The following is a 21,361-nucleotide window of genomic DNA, read 5'->3' on the forward strand; positions in this document are numbered from 1 at the left end:
TCAAGCAATCTTCCCACCTCAGACTCCCAAGTAGCTGGGGCTACGGGTACATGCCACTGAACCCGGCTAATTTTTTTTTCCCCCTTTTTGGTAGAGACAGAGTCTCCCTATGTCGCCCAGACTGGTCTTGAACTCCTGGGCTCAAGCGATCTTCCTGCCTTTGCCTCCCAAAGTGTTGGATTATAGGTGTGAGCCACCGGGCTTGGCCTAAGCCATGTTAAAATACAATACTCTGACTATAAACACCAGTGAAATATATTTAAAAGCAAAAACTAAAGAAATCTTAAACTGCACACTGCGGTTGGCATCTGAAATGTTGCTATTATTTTAAAATAATTAAAGGACTTTTATAGGATAAAAACAAAGAAGTAATAATATTACCATCATTAGCAAACAAGACTTTTTCTTTTTTGAGACAGAGTCTCACTCTGTCCCCCAGGCTGGAGTCCAGTGGCATGATCTCGGCTCACTACAAGCTCCACCTCCTGGGTTCACGCCATTCTCCTGCCTCAGCCTCCCAAGTAGCTGGGACTACAGGCACCTGCCACTACGCCTGGCTAATTTTTTTGCATTTTTAGTAGAGACGGGGTTTCACCATGTTAGCCAGGATGGGCTCAATTTCCTGACCTCCTGATCCTCCCGCCTCAGCCTCCCAAAGTGCTAGGATTACAGGCGTGAGCCACCACGCCCGGCCGCAAACAAGACATTTCTAAAAGAGAAGAGATACAAGCATAAAATCAAAGAAGAAAAACCTTGTAACCCTGTTTTTTTTCTTTTTTTTTTCCTTTTTATTTTTTTGAGATGGAGTTTCGCTATATTGCCCCGGCTGGCCTTGAACTCCCAGGCTCAAGTCACCTCAGCCTCCCAAGTAGCAGGACTATAGAGGTACATGCCACTGTACCCAGCTAAAACCCTGTAATTTTAAATTTAAATTGTAAGTATCAATGTAAAACCATTATTTTCTTTATTTTTCAAAAGATGTGTATTTTCATGGCTGGGCAAGGTGGCTCACACCTATAAATCCCAGCACTTTGGGAGGCTGAGGCAGGAAGATCACTTGAAGCCAGGAGTTTGAAACTAGCCTGGGCAATATAGCAAGACCCCATCTCTATTAAAAAAAAAAAATTGCTGGGGATGGTGGCACATGCCTGTGTTCCCAGCTACTTGGGAGGCTAAGGTGGGAAGATCACTTGAACACAGGAGTTTGGGGCTGCAGTGAGCGAGCCATGATCGTGCCACTGTACTCCACCCTGGGTGACAAAGCAAGATTTTGTCTCTAAAAAATAAAAAATAATTTTAAATGTGTATTTTCTAGCTATGTCTGTAAGTAAGGCCTAGAATAAATGACAACCTAGTATCAAATTAGCACTTCAGCACCCAGATTGTGGTCTCTAAATATCGTACTTACATTAAAGAAAAAAAAGCTCCTCAGAGAAACAGCAGATTACAAGTTTGGGGCAGGATATGTTCAGGAGGTACTTGGGAATCTTACTGGTCCAGAAGGCAAGGACTAGTGTATCAAAGATAGATGACATCACATCAGAAGAACACAGGAACCAGTCTGAAAGAACTCTCGCTGCTCTAGAATTTGATCATCAAATGAATGATGACAGCAATGAATTCAAACTCATCAAATGTATATATATACATATATGTACTTAAATACATGAGTTAATAATATTTAAAACAAAGGAAAAATCAACTTCTAAAATGGTAGAATGATTATCACAGTGAACACACTCTCCCATAAAAGAACAAAAAGACTGGCTAAACAATGAAAATCAATCATTTCAAAGTCCTAAAATTAACCAAAGGCACAGAACAAACTAAAAAGCATCTATTGAAGATAAGCCACTAAACCTCAGTTAGAAGAGCGAAATATGACATTTTAAGTTGGGGCTATTCCCTTCTCTCTTCCTTCTCCAGTGCAAAAAGAAAATTTTAGAACTGAAAATAACCCAATTAATAATAATAAAAAACTCTATGGATAAGTTCAACAGCAGAATGAAGCAGACAAGAAAGAATGAGTAAAATTGAAGACAAAACAACAGAAAAAAACCCAATCTAAACAACAAAGAGAAAACATTAAAAAAAAAAAGAAAAATGAAGACGGTCTGAGAGACTTATGGGACAGTAAGAGAAGCTCTAATATTAGTTTTATTAAAGTTTCAGTAGAAGGAAAAAATGAAGACTGAAAAAGTATTTGAAGAAATAATGGCTAAAATTTTTCTAAACCTGGCAAAAGATATAAAGTCCCTAAACTCCAGAAGCTAAGTAAACCCCAAACAAGATAAACCCCCAAAAAAAATACACCAGACTCAAACTTCCAAAAACTAAAGGAAAAAAAAAATCTTAAAATTAACAAGAGAGAAACCTCTCTTTTAAAGCAGAGCGTTGGGGGAGGGAGGTGGGAGAGTGTCCAATAACAGCAGATTTCTCATCAGAAACCATGGAGGCCACAAAGAAGTAGCACAATTATTTTCTGAGAGCTGAAAGAAATGAGTTTTCAACCCAGGATTCCATATCCAGCAAAAATATCCCCCAATAATGAAGGGGAAATCAACACATTCTCAAATGAAAGGAAATGAAGACAATCTGTCACTAGTAGACCTCCTTTAAAAAAAGGGTTAAAGCCGGGCGTGGTGGCTCACACCTGTAATCCCAGCACTTTAGGAGGCCAAGACAGGCGGATCATGAGGTCAGGAGAACGAGACCATCCTGGCTAACATGGTGAAACCCCGTTTCTACTAAAAATAAAAAAAATTAGCCAGGCGTGGTGGTGGGCACCTGTAGTCCCAGCTACTCGGGAGGCTGAGGCAGGAGAATGGCATGAACTCGGGAGGCGGAGCTTGCAGTGAGCCGAAATAGCACCACTGCACTCCAGCCTGGGCGACAGAGCGAGACTCCGTCTCAAAAACAAACAAACAAACAAACAAAAACAAAAAAAAACAAAAAAAAACTAAAGAAAATTCTCTAAATAGAAATGAAGTGACAAAAGAAAGAATCTTGGAAAATCAGGAAAAGAATAAATGACAAGAGAAATAGTAAAAATATTGAAAAATATAATAAATTTTCCTTCTCTCAAGTGTTCTAAATTATATGTTTGACAGTTTAAACAAAAACGTTAAGCATGTCTGATGTGATTCTCAAAATATGTAGAGAAAATATTTAAGGCAATTATATTATTATATAAAAGAGTGTAAAGAGACATAAAAGTAGGAAAGGTTTCTATACTTCACTCAAAGTAATAAAATGAAGACTGTGATAAGTTATATATAAGTAATATAATACCTAAAGTAACTGCTAGTAAGTGCTACAAGAGGATATACTCAAAAACACTACAAATCAAAATGGAATTCTAAAAAAAAGTTCAAGTAACCCACAGGAAAGCAGAGGGGAAAAAAAAAAAACCACAGGAGCCAGTCTGAAAGAACTCTCACTGCTCCAGAGAAACAAACAAACAAAAAACAGAAAAAATAAATAAGCAAAAAAAGCAGACTTGAATCCAAACATATCAATAACTACGTTAAGTATAAATGATATACATACATCCCATAAGGCCAGAATTTTTAAAACTTAGTATATGCTGTATCAAGAACCTTATTTCAAATATAATGATACAGCCATGTTGAAAAGGATGAAAAAGATATATCATGCAAACGTTAATACAAGAAAGCAGGAACAGGTAAATCCTAGAGACAGAAAGTAGATTATGGATGCCAGAGTCTGGGTGGAAGAGGAAAAGACGACTAATGGTTTGCTGTGATGGAATATTCTGGAATTAGATAGCAGTGACGGCTGGAAAACTTTCTGAATAGACTAAAAACCTCTGAATTATGTACTCTAAAAAGGTTGATTTTATGGTATGTGTATTGCGTCTCAAAAAAATCATACTTCAATGAAGTTTTTTGAAAAACAAACCTCAACAACAAAAAAGCCAATCTTTATTAATTAAAAATAAACCAATTAATAATAAGCCAAAGACATGACGAGCTATTTCACTGAAGAGGATACAGAGATGCCAAGTAGGAACATGTAAAGATGTTCAATATCACTGGCGGCCATTAGGGAGGTACAAATTAACACCATGATGAGCTGTCACTACCCACCTATCAGAATGGCTTAAACAAAAGTAATGACACCACCAGATAACAGTGAGGATGTAGAGAAACTAGATCTCTCATATACTGCTAGTGAGAATGTAAAATGGCACAGCCACTCTGGAGCATAATTTTGCAGCTTTACTAAATATGATCTAGTGATTGTGCTGCTGGGTATGTACCCCAGAAAAATAAAGTATTATATACATAACTGTTAATAGCAACTTACATGTTTGTAACAGCCAAAAACTGGAAAAAAACAAAATGTACTACAATAGATGAATGGTTAACCGAACTGTAGTACATTCATGACTACTCCACCACAATAAAAAGGAACAAACTGTCAATATACGCAAGAGCTGGGATGGATCTCAAGGGCATTATTAAAGCCCATCTCAAAAAGCCATGTACTGTGTTATTCTATTTATGTAACATTCTTTAAATGACAAAATTATAGAGATGGAGAACAAATTAACAGTTGCCTGGGATTAGGGAAAGTGGGGAGAAGGAGGATAGGTGTGGGAACTCTTTGTGGTGATGGAATACTTCTGTATTTTGACTGAGGGGATGGTTCCAGGAATCTACACATGTGATAAAATGACATAGGATTACACATTCTTTATACTAATATCAATTTCCTCAGTTTTATATCATATTATAGTAACTAATGAGAGAAACTGGGTGAAAGGAACATGAAATCTGTCAGTAAGTACTATTTTGCAAACTCCTGTGAATGCATAATTACTTCAAAGTAACTAGAAAGTAATCATCAAAATGTTAATGCTATTTTAAAAAAGAAGTCTGTTCATAACATTTTTTTTTCTTTTTTCTTTTTTTTGAGACGGAATCTCGCTCTGCCCAGGCTAGAGTGCAGTGGAGCGATTTCGGCTCACTGCAAGCTCTACCTCCCGGGTTCACGCCATTCTCCCGCCTCAGCCTCCCGAGAAGCTGGGACTACAGGCACCTGCTACCACGCCCGGCTAATTTTTTGTATTTTGTTTAGTAGAGATGGAGTTTCACTGTGTTAGCCAGGATGGTCTCGATCTCCTGACCTCATGATCCGCCCACCTTGGCCTCCCAAAGTGCTGGGATTACAGGCATGAGCCACTGCGCCTGGCCTTGTTCATAATGGTTTCTTATTTTTCAGCAAACATTATTAGTAGCCCCTAGTGCCAGGTTCTCTGACAGGTACAGAAGATGGCAATGAAAAACAAGACTTCAAACAGCTTCCAGTTCAGTGGTAGAGAAATAGACAATATAACACAGGCAAGTAATATAATTGTGCATCCTAGAGAATAAATTCTGAGAATAAAACCAATACCTGCATCAAGCTGCTGCTCCCCGTTCATTTCCACAGCATATAGGCTATATCCTCCCAACACAAAGGAAAGGCCTATGGTTCTGCTAGAATCTGAAGATTACTTGCAGGTTTCAAGCATCTGTTCAATGGGTATCCAAGGGTCCAAATGAAAGTGCTGAAAAATGAAAAAGAACACATAAACAGCCTGAAGCCCAAGCGTACTCACTCACTCATAAAACAGGGCACTCAACTGTTTGAGAGATCAGATAAGATAAAAACGTACTGGCAGAACAGATAGGACTGGAGGAAAAAATTGACACTTTCTCTAATTTTGAAGAGTCAGTATGTGTATGTGTGCGCTCATGTGCGTCTGTATGTGTAGAGAATGCACACTATCGAGAATTCGATAATAAATCTAAAACTCACAACAAAGATGCATATGAATCATTACCCTTTAAATTTACATTACCATACTTAGCACCAAGATTCCTATCCACAAAACTCCAGTTCCTAATGGTTTCCTAGGGAGAGGGGGGAGTTAGCTTTCAATGCTGTCTTACACAACAAATATGATTCAAGATTCAGTATTACTTTATCTAATTTTCCATTTCATTTATCTAGAATATTATGCAGAACCATAAATATCAACTGTATTAGCCTACAATTACAAAGAGAATTCCTCCAAAATAAGTTTGGAACCTGCTTATTCTTTTTTTAAAAAACAGCTTTAGGGTTGGATGCAGTGGCTCACGCCTATAATCCCAACACTCTGGGAGGCTGAGGTGAGAGGATCACTTTGAGCCCAGGAGTTTGGGACCAGCCTCAGCAACAAGGCAAAACCTTATCTGTACTAAAAATACAAAAACTAGCTGGGTATGGTGGTGCACGCCTGTAGTTTCAGCTACTCGGGAGGCCGAGGTGGGAGGATGGCTTGAGTCTGGGGCACAGAGGTTGCAGTGAGCCAAGATCACACCACTGCACTCCAGCCTGGGTGACAGAGCCAGACACTGTCTCAAAAAAAGGAAAAAAAAAAAAGCTTTATTGGGATACAAATCACATACCAAAATTTCCCATTTCAAGTATACAAATTAATAATTTTTAGTAAATGTACAAAGTGTAACCATCATAATTGAATTTGAGAATATTTCTATTATCCTGAAAAAAAGCCAAATGCCCATTTGCAGTTCCTTCCCATTCCATCCCTAAGCTCAAGCAACCATTCATCTGCTTTGTCTCTACAGATTTTGCCTTTCCCAAACATTTCACATAAATGGAACCATAAGAAATGTGGTCTTTCATACTTGGTTTTCTTTCACTTATGTTTTTGAGGTTCATCCATGTTGCAGTATGGATGAATCTATTCTTGCCTTACATACATGTAAAATAATCTAAGATATTATCTTAATATGTGCCTAATAGATTGGAAAGAGGAAATGAAAGGGAGACAAGAGCTGCTTCAGGAAGGTAGGGCATGAACTAACTGCAAGAGCGACAATACAGAAAACTGTAGAATTGGGATGGGTACTTAACAGCACAGCTTTGGGGGCAATATTCTGCAGGATCAAGCAATTATATACCTCTCAAAAGTTTTGAGTGTGTATTAGACCCCCCAGTAAATGATTCTCATAAGCAACTTTAATCATGAAGAAAAAGTTTAGCTTTTAATACATCCTTATATCACTTTTATATATCTGAAAAGGTACCAGCTACCTAAAGGACAATAGCTTAAAATGGGTAGGGATGGCCGGGTGCATGGCTCATGCCTGTTATCCTAGCACTTTGGGAGACCAAGGCAGGCAGATCACTTGAGCCCAGGAGTTCAAGACCAGCCTGGGCAACACAGCAAAACCCTGTCTCCAAAAAAAAAAAAAAAAAAAAAAAAAAAAAATATATATATATATATATATATATATATATATATAAATTAGCTGGGTGTGGTAGAGCATGCCTGTAGTCCCAGCTACTTGGGTGGCTGAGGCAAGAGAATTGCTTGAGCCCAGGAGGCTGAGGGTGAGGCTGCAGTGAGCCACCGTACTCCAGCCTGGGCAATGGGAGTGAAAGCCTGTCTCAAAAAAAAAGGTGGGGAGGTAAGGAAACCTAGGTTCTAGTGCCAGCTCTACTGATAACTAATAGTGCAATCTGATACACTACCATATTATGTCCATTTTTTATCTGTAAAACAAATAAAGATCTTTTTCAGATTTTAAATTTTCATTTCATAATGAGCGTAGAAAAGTTTTGATAACTATTAAGATTGTGGACATTCCACTTGAGATAAATGCCAGTTATCCCAAATCGTATCACAGAATATAAGCACCGAAACCCACACTTTCAAAGATGGGAACAATTGAACAGAAACTTGAGAGTGATGTTTACAGCTTCTAAATGTGCTCTCTTCCCTCAGTTTACTTTTTTACCCCAAGCCCAAAACATCCAAACTGTATCACTCCACCTACTAATTTATTCATTCCCCATATACTTATCAAACACCAGCTCCTTACCAACCACTACTGTAGGGGATGGGGTAAAGCAATCAAGAGAGATATGACTCCTACTTTCATGGAGCTTATTTTCAACCGGAGGGAAACAAATTAAGCCAACAATAAAAAAAATTATTTAAACTGCTATGAAGTAAAAGTACTAGGCGATAAGAAAGAATATAAAGGCAGGTCTAACCTAAAATGAGAGGTCACTGACAGTGTCCCTGAGAAAATGATACAGCAGCTAGGCAGAAGGGGGAGAAAAGGAGGACTATTCCAGGCACCAAGAATAGAATAAACCAAGGCTCTATGGTGGGAAGGACCTGAAGGCTGCTGTGGCTAGAGCATGTGAACCAACAGAGTAAGTAGCAGATAAAAGATTGAACAGGAAGAGAAGGGATAACAGCAATTAATAATTACTGAGGACTGCCTATGTACTGGGGCACTGTTTTAAGCAGGTTGTTGACAAGTCCAAATTCCTATGGCTCTAATTTAGTAGATAATCTCCACATATAAAGTCTTGACACTTCAGCATGGTTTTGACAGAAAGAAGTCAGTGCTAAACAAGTATCTGTTGGGTCACTAGCCTTTGAAGATGTCATCTACCGTTTATGTTCATAAACTCTTGGAACATGCTAGAGTATTTTGTGCAGAGAGCCACAAAGTACAAAAATAATAATGAAACTTCAAAGCCAAAAGGCATGAAGTGGGAGAGATGCAAGTTTTACGTAGCAGAAAGCTACGGTTATGACATTCTTTCAATCTTACATCAATCGTTTAGATTTTAGCCAATGAGCAATCAGTTCATCATCTTAACAGGATCACAAGAAATAGACTGATGAAGCCTTCTGTTGTGGAACATCTGTTAACGCTCTCTCTTTATTGTTAGCCTGCTGTCTTTTTATGCAGTTTAAAAAAAAAAAAAAAAAAAGCCAGTAAAATATCCAGGAGCTTAGTATATGAAAATTTAATTCACTTTTCCTTTATTTTCTGTTCATATTAAATTGTTTTACTGTCATTGTTTATTTTATCACTTATTTTGGTATTATCACCCTCTTGTAGTGAACAGAATACACTAAGAGTTACTCATTTAAGGCCTGGTGAGGTGGCTCATATCTGTAATCCCAGCACTTTGAGAGGCCAAGGTGGGCAGATTGCTTGAGGTCAGGAGTTTGAGACCAGCCTGGCCAACGTGGTAAAACCCCATCTCTACTACACACACACACACTAATTAGCTGGGTATGGTGGTGGGCACGTGTAATCCCAGCCATCTGGGAGGCTGAGAAGAGAATCGCTTGAGCCCAGGAGGCTGTGGCTGCAGAGAGCCAAGATCACACCACTGCACTCCAGCTCAGGTAACAGAGCCAGACTCCGTCTCAAAAAAAGAAAAAAAAAAAAAGAGTTATTCATTTAAATAAGTGCTTATAAGGCTGGGCCCAATGGCTCACCCCTATAGTCCCAGTGCTCTGGAAGCCTGAGGTGGAAGGATCTCTTGAGTCCAGGAGTCTGAGGTTACCATAAGCAATGATCATACCACTGTATTCTAGCCTGGGCAACAGGGAGAGACTCTGTCTCAAAAATAAATAAGTAAAAATAAATAAATAAATAAATGTAAAAATAAATGAATTCTCATGAATTAACTGATCTGGATCGTAGTCATCTTATTTAATACTTTAGTGAACTAAATAGGTACTTAGATATTTGGAAGGGGTTCTAAGATAATATACTGAAGCCTGAAGAAATGTTAAATACTTCTAAGAAATAGAAATAAAAATTGAAAAAGCAAAGCTAATTGGAAAAAATAAGCTTTCAAGATAAATACTAAAAAAGAACAACTAAACCCCAGCAGAAAAATCAAACTGAATAGCTATTTCATTTTTAAGTGGTAACATCAATATAAAACTACCATGGAATGTTAACAGATTTTTTAAAAGACCTAAAAGTCATCTGAACAACAAATATGTTAGACAAAATCTTCCCCTCCCATCTTGTTGGGTTTTTTTTAGACAAAGTCCCGCTCTGTTGCCCAGGCTGGAGTGCAGTGGCGCAATCTCAGCTCACTGCAACCTCTGCCTCCCAGCTTGAAGCAATTCTCCTGCCTTAGCCTCCCAAGTAGCTGGGATTACAGGCGTGAGCTACCACGCCTGGCTAATTTTGTACTTTTTGTATTTTAGTAGAGACCATGTTGGCCAGGCTGGTCTCAAACCCCTGACCTCAAGTGATCCACCTGCCTCAGCCCTCCCATCTTGTTTTAGATTACACATACAGTCCAACTCTGAGCCTAGTAGTAGTAACCTGGCTTCATGTTAATGCCCTTTGTTTTCAAGGCTAAGATAAACATTGAGTAAGATGAGTGATTACATGGGGAAGTTGCAATAATGCAAGATAAATTTCTGTGGGAAATATCCTCAGCCAAATTATTTAACATATCTGACCTAAGTAACTTTTAAAGGGCTTAGAAAGGACAGGACCTCAGTGTGGTTCTAAAGATCACTGATACGTTCGGTGGTTGGGGAAAAAAAAAAAAAAAAACTTTAATTCAAAAAATACCAGGCAGTTAGCAAGAAAATTCCTATTGAAATATTTGATTTTGTACACTTATCCCTCAACTCAATAGATACAAGTCCAACAATAATTTCAAGTATGTTGTTAAATATAGTAATTGCAACAATTCAGCAAATTAGATGCTCCATTTTCAGCAGATCTGCAAAGTTAACTCTGACCTTGACAGTGCAGTCAGTGGTAGAGTCACCTTATATTTTCTGTTCCCATTCCCCAACAGGTGTAGCTTTCTGTCGGCCTTTCACTCTTACCATAGTCAACTGTCACTACGTTTTATTTGACTATCTAAATTAAACATTGTCCTTCCATTTGTCAAATGCCAACGTAACTCAGGGACAGAAATCTTCTACTGTTTCATTAAGTTGTTTGTTGTTTCATTTTTATTGTTTTAACCCACTGCTACATGTTTGACTAGAGAGATTAAAAAATAAACTCTGATAAAGTCAAGGTTTTAGTTCAATTTTGAGAGAAAAATCTTAGTCACTCATATCATCTAAATTAAATCTTGAGGCCAGGCACGGCGGCTCACGTCTGTAATCCTGGCATTTTGAGGGGGCCGAGGTGGTGAATCACTTGAGCTCAGGAGTTCAAGATAAGCGTGAGCAATATGGCAAGACTCTGTCTCTACAAAAAGTAAAAAAAAAAAAAAAAAAAAAAAAATTAGCTGGGTGTGGTGGCACATGCTTGTAATCCCAGCTACTCAGGAGGCTGAAGTGGGAGAACTTCAAACCCAGGGCAGAGGTTGCAGTGAGCCAAGGTTGCGATGAGCGAAGTTTGCACCACTGCACTCCAGCTTGGGTGGCAGAGCAAGACCCTGTACCAAAAAAAAAAAAAAAAAAGAAAAAAATCTGACCCAAACCTTTTCATGATTTTATAAACCCAATACAGGGCAAATCCATCTCAGTTGAATAAACTGGTACTAATAAATGTATAAAACCACTGAAAGTTCTAAACAAAACCCAAACTCAAGAATAACCTAAACTGGAAAAAAAAGAAAACAAAGAAAGTTAAATTGTGGAGCCAATATTTTTAAAGATTTTAGACAACAATGAGAAATTGTTAAGTAAAATATAGCGTAAGCATACAATACACCATACATGGCCATTGGAAATTGTGTTAGAGAAATGGTTTTCTTCTCCAAATCCCAATAGGGCATTTTTTTTCCTTCTAATTCTATGGTTGAACCAATAGGCCACTGTATTTGACTTGATAAGCTAATTTTAGAATGCATATAAGCTGGGCATAGTGGCTCATGCCTGTAATCCCAGCACTGTGGGAAGCTAAGGTGAGAGGAGAGCTTCAGCCCAGGAGTTGCAGACCAGCCTGGGCAATATAGTAAGACCTCATATCTCTATGAAAAATTTAAAGAAACAAAATTAGCTAAGTGTGGTGACACATGCCTGTAATCCCAGCTATTCAAGAAGCCGAGATTTTTTTGTTGGTTTGTTTTGAGACAGTCTACTTCTGTCACCCAGGCTGGAGTGCAGTGGCACAATCTTGTTTCACTGCAACCTCTACCTCCAGGCTCAAGCAATTCTCATGCCTCAGCCTCCTGAGTAACTGGGATTGCAGTGTGTGCTACCACGCTCAGCTAATTTTTGTATTTTTGGTAGAGACAGGGTTTTACCATGTTGGCTAGGCTGGTCTTGAACTCCCTGACCTCAGGTGAGGTGATCTGCTCTCGCCTCAGAGTCCCCAAAGTGCTGGGATTACAGGCATGAGCCACGGTGCAGCCAGCCAGGAAGCTGAGAATTGCTTGAGTCTGAGAGGCAGAGTCTGTAATGACCCAGGATCATGCCACCGCACTCCAGCCTGGGTGATAGAGCAAAAACAAAACATAAAATGAAATGCATCTAAAAGAGAAAATGTACAATCCAGCTACATTTTTGTAAAAGATGACATAAGGCAAGTTCCTTCCATCGAAATATTAGGCCAGGCACAGCAGCTCATGCCTGTAATCTCAGCACTTTGGGAGGCCAAGACAGGAGAATCACTTGAGGCCAGGAGTTCAAGACCAACCTGGGCAGCATAGTGAGACCCCATCCCTAAAAAGAAATTTTTTCCTAAATCAAAATAGTGTAACATTAGCATAAGAAAAGACAAACATCAATAAAGTAAAATAAAGTTGAACAAAACAGATCAATTTTTACGACAGTGCAGTTTGTGATAAACAGGGCATTCCATATAAATCATGAAAGGACACAAACAGTGTTAAAGAATTGCCTATCCATTTTGGGAGGAAAAAAAATTAGAACCTTACTTTATGCTGCCACATAAATAAATTCCAGGTGAATTAAAAGAGAAAAACATGAAAAAGAAGATTCCAAAGAAATTAAAAGAAAACATATGTGAATATGGTTATAGCCTTGGAATAGCATAGATTTCCTTAAGCAAGGAAGCCATAAAATGGATACCTTTGACTAAATACTTAAAACTTTCAACTTGCAAAAAGAACCATAAACAAATTTTTTTAATGAGCTACAGAAAAAACTATCTCCAGCATATATAGCAGACAAAATATTAATAGCCATAATAGCACCTATTAAATAAATAAGACCAAACCTAGTAACATGGACACTTTTTTAAAAGGTCAGATATGAACGATAATTGTAGGGAATGACTGGTAATCGCATGAAAATATATTCAACCTCAACAGCTAAAATTTTATTTTTCACCCAGATTAGCAAAAACAAAAGATTAGTAACACTGAATATGGTTGAAGACATGGAGAAATGGAAGCCGTCATTATCAGTTCAGGAGCACAAACGGATATAGCCCTTTTAGAGAGTAATTTTATTCTATCAAAATTTTAACTTGCATTCTCTACAACCCACCAATTCCACTTCCAATATATTTCAGAAAAATATCCAGAGACAATAAGGAAATAAGTAGCACAACAACTTCAAAGAAAGAGTTTAAACTGTCCTCATTTCAGGGCATACACAGAGAAACATCCCCATGTGTACAAAGAAGCAAGAACCAAAATGGTTCCTTGAGCAATGCCTATATTAAGAAAAAACTGGAGGCCGGGCGCGGTGGCTCATGCCTGTAATCCCAACACTTGGGAGGCCGAGGCAGGTGGATCACAAGGTCAGGAGTTCGAGACTAGCCTGAAAAACATGGTGAAACTCCGTCTCTACTAAAAATACAAAAAAATCAGCCAGGCCTAGTGGCGGGCGCCTGTAATCCCGGCTACTCAGGAGGCTGAGGCAGGAGAATCACTTGAACCCGGGAGGCGGAGGTTGCAGTGAGCTGAGATCACACCACTGCCATCCAGCCTGGGCGACAGTGTGAGACTTTGTCTCAAAAAAAAAAAGGAAAAAGAAAAAGAAAAGAAAAAACTGGAAACCTCAGGGTCAATCAATACATAATGGCACATCCACAAGATGAAAGTTAAAAAGAATAAGACAGCTTAGTAAGCATAAAATTTATGCTGGGGTGATGAAATAAGCTTTGGATTTGGATAGTAGTTTTATATAGACATATACATATAACCTATATCTATATAAAACCGAACAAAAACAAAACTACATATTTCTACAGGTACACATATGTATATGTGCAGATACCTTTAACATGGTCAGGAAGAATACATCCAAATCATTAACAGGAAATTGAGATTCAGGGCAGGGCAAAAGGGTCTGTTTGTTTTAACTGCATTTGGTAAACTTTTCAAGATAAAAATATACTCATATGTTTACTTCAGTGATTTAAAATTTTAAGACAAAAAAATGCATTTATTGACATGGAAAGCAATTTATTCATTCTTTCAATAAATATTTACTGGAAACTTACTATGTGTCAGGTACAATAAAAAAAAAAATTAGAGATATATCAGTGAAGAAAACAGACCAAAATCTCTGCCCTCATGAAACTTGTATTTTACTGTAAGGAAGAAAGTGTAATACTTTCTCTAAACGTCATAAGTGATAGAGCTGGGGAGGAATGACAGTGTGGGGTGGTTAAATCGGGTGGAGAGAAAGGAGGCTTCATTGAGAAGGTAACATGGACAAAGCCTTGAGGGAGCCATAGAAGGAAAGAGCATGCCAGGAAGAGGGAAAAGCCAGCACAAAGGGCCTAAAGGGAGAGCATGTGAGTGTGAGCTATGTTCCAGGAATAGCAGGGAGGCTAGGGTAGTTGGTGCCAAGTAAGCAAGCAAGAACAAGTAGAAGGAGAAGAGGCAGGAGAGAGGTCAACCTCACACTGCCTGCCACCCCCAGGCGCCTCTGTGAGCACTCCCCACCTACAGCCCTTAAGGAACTACACTTATCAGGTGACCCTGCTCCTCTGGTGGTAACAAAACATAAAGGCAATGTTGGTGGGAATGTTAAAATGATGCAGCCACCTGGGAAAACAGTCTGGCAGTTCCTCAATGTTATACATAAAGTTACCATATGGCCCAGGATTGCACTCCTCAATATATACCCAAGACATACGAAAACATATGTCCAAACATAAACTTGTTCGTGAATGTTTGTAGTATTATTTATAATAGTCAAAAAATAGAAACAAATCAAATGTATCAACCAATTAATGCATAAGTAAAATGTAATATATATAAGATAATGGAATATTATTCAGCCATAAACAGAAATGAAGTACGAATACATACTACAACAAGGATAACCTTGAAAATATTGTACATGAGAAGACAAACACTAAAGGCCACATATTATATGCTTCCATTTATATAAAATGACCAGAATAGGCAAATTCACAGAGACAGAGGGTAGATTGTGGTCGCCAAGGGCTGGCAGAGAAAAGGTAATAGATAACGACTACTACTATGTACAGGGTTGCTTTTGGGAGTATTAAAACATTCTAATATTAGACTGTGGTGAGAGTTGTACTATTCCGCGAATTAAAAAACTACTTAACTGTAAACTTTAAATAAGTGAGTTTTATGGTCTGTGAAATATATCTCAGTAAAACTATAAAAATAGTACTTATATTCAAGGACACAACTATGCTTTTAAATAACTTTTCAAATACAGAAGCCAATGACCAAAAAAAAAAACAAAAAAGAGACAAGATATCTGGGTTACCCTTAGGATATGTAACAGAAGGAGAAAGAAAACAATTTGGCTGTTATTGGTTTGTTATCAGTTAAGGTAATGCTGTGCTTTAACAGATAAATTTCAATTTTCAATTGCTTAATCCAACAGATATGTATTTCCCACAGAGATGAAGTCCAAACAGGTGTCCCTAATCAGTAGACAACTCTCCACCATATGATTATTCATGAAGCCAAAAGCCTTCCACCACATACCTCTACCATCTTCAACAAAATCTTCACAAATCATTCACTGTAGGGGATCACACATGGGAGGTTTTCATGGGACAGACCTAAAAGCGGTACGTCCCTTCCACCCACATTCCACTAATTAAAATCCAGTCACAAGACCCCATCCAACTACAAAGGAAGCTGTAGACTATAGTGTGGCACTTCCCACCATTAGTAACAGAGTGCTTAAATTAGTACTGCCATTCACCAGAACTTATATTAACAGTAAATAGCAGTTATTTTATTTAAAGGAGGCTCTATGAATCAATAGTAGTGTGTCATGGAATTCTTTGTCAATAAATATTTACTGAGCACATATTATTGCCACACCACATTTGTTCTAGGTGAACAAATATTTTGAAACCTGCCCTCACGAATCTCATAAAGTGTGTAGATAGCCAGCAATACAATAATTACAGTTGAGCCTTGAAAAACATGGGCATGAAATACATGGGTCCACTTACAGATTTTTAAAAATAACTATCTCGAAAAAATTTTTGGAGATTTATGACAATTTGAAAAAACTTGCAGACAAACCATGTAGCTTAAAAATATCAAAAAATTAAGAAAAGGGTGTGTTGTAAATGCATAAAATACATGCAGTATTAGTCTATTTTATCATTTACCACTTTAAAATATATACAAATCTATTATTCAAAGTTAAAAAACATCAAAACTTGTACAAACACAGACTGTACATGGTGTCATTCCCAGTCCTGAGAAATGTAAACAAACCTAAAGATGCAGTTTTACATCATAACTACACAAAATTAAGTGTAGTATATATTGTGCTACTGCAATCATTTTGTAGCTATCTCCCGTTGCTATTGCCTTGACCTCAAGTGTTGCGACTATCTGCTTAAAATGCTGTGACACTAATCATCTCCACATGGGCAGTTCGTCTCTCCAGTAAAATGCATAAATAATATCACAATAAAAAGTGATCTCCCGCCGGGCGCGGTGGCTCACGCCTGTAATCCCAGCACTTTGGGAGGCCGAGACGGGCGGATCACGAGGTCAGGAGATCGAGACCATCCTGGCTAACACGGTGAAACCCCGTCTCTACTAAAAAATACAAAAAACTAGCCGGGCGCAGTGGTGGGCGCCTGTAGTCCCAGCTACTCGGTAGGCTGAGGCAGGAGAATGGCGTGAACCCGGGAGGCGGAGCTTGCAGTGAGCTGAGATCCGGCCACTGCACTCCAGCCTGGGCGACAGAGCGAGTCTCCGTCTCAAAAAAAAAAAAAAAAAAAAGTGATCTCCCATGGTGCTTACACATTTTTCATGATGCTTACTGCAGTACTGTATTTAATAACACCCTAAGACCCATAGAAAGTACCACTAGAGATGCCGGATGTGCTCTCAAGAAGCAGAGAGAAGTGGTGACGTCGTAAGAAAAAGCTGGATTACTTGATATATACAACAGATTGAGGTCTACAGCTGCAGCTGCCTCCATTTCAAGATAAGTAAATCCAGCATAAGGACCATTGTTTAAAGAAAAAAAAAAAAGCAAAGGAAATGTGTGAAGCCATCACTGCAACTATGCCAACAGGTGCAAAAACCTTGCATTTTGTGTGAATTACATTTTTATCTCACGTTGAAAATGCAGCTTTTATGTGGGTGCACGACTGCTGTAGAAAGGCATACCTATAAACTTTTGTATGACTTGAGAAGAAGTGAAGTCATTATATGACAACTTAAAGCAAAAGAAAGGTGAAGGAGGCCGGGCGTGGTGGCTCACACCTGTAATCCCAGCACTTTGGGAGGCCGAGGTGGGTGGATCACCTGAGGTAGGGAGTTGGAGACCAGCTTGATCAACATGGAGAAATCCCATCTCTACTAAAAACACAAAATTAGCCAGGCGTGCTGGCGCATGCCTGTAATCCCAGCTACTCATGAGGCTGAGGCAGGAGAATCACTTGAACCCAGGAGACAGAGGTTGCGGTGAGCCGATGCACTCCAGCATGGGCAAAAAGAGTGAAACTCCATCTCAGAAAAAAAAAAAAAAAAAAAAAAAAAAAGGTTAAGGATATAAAGCTGGAGGATTTAATGCCAGCAAAGGATGCTTTGATAATTTCAGAAAGTGCTTTGGCTTTAAAATTTTAATAGGAGAAGCAGCTTCTGCTGACCAACAGGCAGCAAATGAGTTCCCCAATGCCATTAAGAAAATCATTGAGGAGAAAGGATTTCCACCTGAATAGGTTTCTGTGGGGTTTTTTTGAGACAGGGTCTTGTTCTGTCACCCAGGCTGGAGTGCAATGGCATGAGCTCGGATCACTGCAACCTCCACTTCCCAGGCTCAGCAATCTTCTTACCTCAACCTCCCTAGTAGCTAAGACTACAGGAACGTGCCACTACGCTCAGCTATTTTTTTTTTTTTACTTTTTTGTAGAGACGAGGTCTCACTATATTGAACAGACTAGTCTGGAACTCCTGGGCTCAAGCAATCCTCTCATCTTGGCCTCCCAAAATGCTGGGATTTCAGGCATGAGCCACTGCACCCAGCCGGAACAGGTTTTTAATGCTGATGAAAGTGCTCTATTTTGGGGGAAAATGTGCTACAAAGGACATTTATTAGTAAGGAGGAGAAGAAAGCACCAGGATTTAAGGGAGGAAGGGATAGGCTAACTTGACTATTCTGAGCAAGTGCAGTTGGGTTTATAATCAGGACAGCCCGCTAACCCCCACACCTCGAAGGGAAAAGATAAAAGCCAGCTGCTAGTCTTTTGATTGTACAATAAGGCCTGGACAACAAGAACCCTTTTTCTGAATTGGTTCCATCAATGATTTCTCCCTGAAGTCAGGAAGTACCCTGCCAGTAAGGGTCTGCTTCTTAACGTTCTTTTGATATTTGACAATGCCCCCAGCCACCCATGAGTTCAACTCTCCCCATGAGTTCAACACCAAAAGCAATGAAGGGAGTCTACTTGCCCCCAAACACAATGTTTCTAATTCAGTATCTAGATCAGGAGCTCATAAGGGCCTTTAAGGCTCATTACACACATTCCTTTATGGAAAGGATTGTCAACACTATGCAAGAGAACCGTGATAGAACATAATGAAAGTCTGGAAGGATTACACTGTTGAAGATTTCATTGTTATAGAAAAAGTCCTGAAAGCCATCAAGCCTGAAACAATAGACTCCTGCTACAGAAAACTGTCCAGATGTCCTACATAACTTCACAGGATTGACAACAGAGCCAATCACGAAAATCATGAAAGAGGCTGTAGATATGGCCAAAAAGGTCGGAGGTGAAGGGTTAAGATATAGATCATGGGCCAGGTGCCATGGCTCACACCTGCAATCCCAGCACTTTGGGAGGCTGAGGTGGGCGGATCACTTGAGGTCAGGAGTTCCAGACCAGCCTGGCCAACATGGTGAAACCTCCTATTAAAAATACAAAAATTGGCCGGGCGCGGTGGCTCAAGCCTGTAATCCCAGCACTTTGGGAGGCTGAGACGGGCGGATCACGAGGTCAGGAGATCGAGACCATCCTGGCTAATGCGGTGAAACCCCGTTTACTAAAAAAAATACAAAAAACTAGCCGGGCGTGGTGGCGGGCGCCTGTAGTCCCAGCTACTCGGGAGGCTGAGGCAGGAGAACGGCGTAAACCTGGGAGGCGGAGCTTACAGTGAGGTGAGATCCAGCCACTGCACTCCAGCCTGGGCGACAGAGCGAGATGCCGTCTCAAAAAAAAAAAAAAAATACAAAAATTAGCCTGATGTGGTGGCACACGCCTGTAATCCCAGCTACTCGGGATGCTAAGAAAAGAGAATCGCTTGAACCCAGGAGGCAGAGGTTGAAGTAAGGTGAGATCGCAGCACTGCACTCCAGCCTGGGTGACAGAGCAAGACTCCATCTCAAAAAAACAAAAAAAAAGATACAGATTGTGGAGAAATTCAAGAGCTAATACACAGCACACTACAGGAATTAACAGAAGAGGAATTAACAGAAGACGACTTGATGGAGTGTCAATAAGGAAGAAGTGCCAATAAGGAAGAAGATGTAGAAGAAGCAGTGCTAGAAAATAAATCAACGTTGACAATCTGGCAGAAGGGTTCGGATTATTCAGGACTGCTTTTATGACAAGATCCCTCTATGATATGGCACTGAAACTAAAGCAAATAGTGGAAGAGGGGTTGATACCTCCTCAGCCTACTCAATGTGAAGATGATAAGGATGAAAACCTTTATGATGATCCACTTCCACTCAATGAAGAGTCAATATTAATATATTTTCTCTTCCTTATGATTTTCTTTGTAACATTTTTTTCTCCAGCTTACTCTATTTTAAGAAAACAGTATGTAATATACAACACATAAAATATGTGTTGATTGACTGCTTATGTTCTTGGTAAGGCTTCTGGTCAACAGTAGGCTATTAGTAAAGTTTTTGAGAAGTCAAAAGTTATATGCAGCTCTTCAGCTGCATGTGGGGTCAACACCCCTGTGTTGTTCAAGGGTCAACTATAATATGTATGCTGAATGGAAACAAATGTTAGGGGGAAAAAACTGAACAAGGGAGGAGGACAGAGAGTCCTACTTTTAACAAAGTGATCAAAGTCTTAGTTGAGGTAACATGAAACAACACCAGAGGGAAATGAGGAAGTGAGCCATGTGGGTACCTGCCGAAGAATATTCAAGGCAGAAAAACAAAAAGTGCAGTCTCTGAAGTGGGAGCTTGTGTGGCATATCTGAGGCCACAGCGGTTGGAACAAAATGATCACAGCAGAGATGCTATGAGATGAACTCAGGAAGCTATCAGGGAGTCATATTTTACATGAACTTGCAGGCTGCTGTGAAGATTTTGGCTTTGGGGAAGCCACTGAAAGATTCTGAGGAGAGGAGGAACACAATTTATTTTTTAAAAGGATCACTCTGCAGCTATGTGAGAACAAAGCAAGAGGAGAAGCAGGAAGACCAACTAAAAAGACTACAGAATAATCCGAGTGAAAGGTGTTGGTGGCTAGGCCCAGGACAGGACAAGTGAAAAGAAATTTTCAGCAGCATCTGGGCTGACTGAAGTTTCTGCCCTAAGCAACTGGAAGGATAGAACTGCCACTTATGGAAAAAGGTCTGAAGTAGGAATGGTTTGAGGAAGAAAAATTATGATGAGCTTCAGTGCAAAATAGGGCAATATGATTACTTTCCTCACCACTAAAGGTTTGCTCTTGGAGTTTTCAGGAAAATGTTTTCAATCAACAAAAGTGTAATTATTACACCCCTTATCTGTGTAGTATCTCCAATTTATAAGCTTTTTTCACCCATGATGCTTCATCTGAACATAATAAAAAACTATTTTAGACAGCAAGAATGGGGCCAATTCTTTTTTTTGCCCCTTGGGAACCTCCTCGTTGGCTTCAATCCCATCTTACATTTCACCTTCTCCAGGTTTACCAATCAGCCTTGAAGGCATTTCCCCATAGCAATTCAGTAATTTATGCTGCCTTATTTTTAAAAATTCCAATTTCAACACCCACATACTTTCCAATACAGGCACTTCAATGACAAATTTTCTAGCTTTCTTTAATGTATGTCTTTCAATAATCTCAGGCATAAATATTTAAAAATTCATACCATAATGAATACTATATTGAATATAGGTTATATATTATTATAGGTAACATTTATTATATTA

General features: G+C 39.2%; 2 protein-coding genes across 8 annotated transcripts in view; both read right to left on the reverse strand.

Annotated features, from left to right (window-relative positions):
• The window catches only part of STIMATE (STIM activating enhancer), a 239,118-nt gene that overhangs the window by 130,442 nt on the left and 87,315 nt on the right, over nt 1-21,361 (reverse strand). The gene's annotated exons all lie outside the window — the stretch shown is intronic.
• Nucleotides 1-21,361, reverse strand: part of SFMBT1 (Scm like with four mbt domains 1) — a 150,942-nt gene that overhangs the window by 59,662 nt on the left and 69,919 nt on the right. For 6 of the 7 annotated variants that reach the window (XM_050781076.1, XM_050781077.1, XM_050781075.1 and 3 more), the window contains one exon: nt 5,422-5,575. In XM_050781076.1, coding sequence (XP_050637033.1) covers nt 5,422-5,449 — 28 coding nt within the window. In that variant the 5' untranslated portion in view covers nt 5,450-5,575. Of the gene's footprint in view, nt 1-1,408; nt 1,511-5,421; nt 5,576-21,361 lie in introns of all 7 variants that reach the window. The other variant, XM_050781081.1, reaches the window with a different exon arrangement.

Source organism: Macaca thibetana, chromosome 2, assembly GCF_024542745.1.
Source record: "Macaca thibetana thibetana isolate TM-01 chromosome 2, ASM2454274v1, whole genome shotgun sequence".
Taxonomy (NCBI): Eukaryota; Metazoa; Chordata; class Mammalia; order Primates; family Cercopithecidae; genus Macaca; species Macaca thibetana.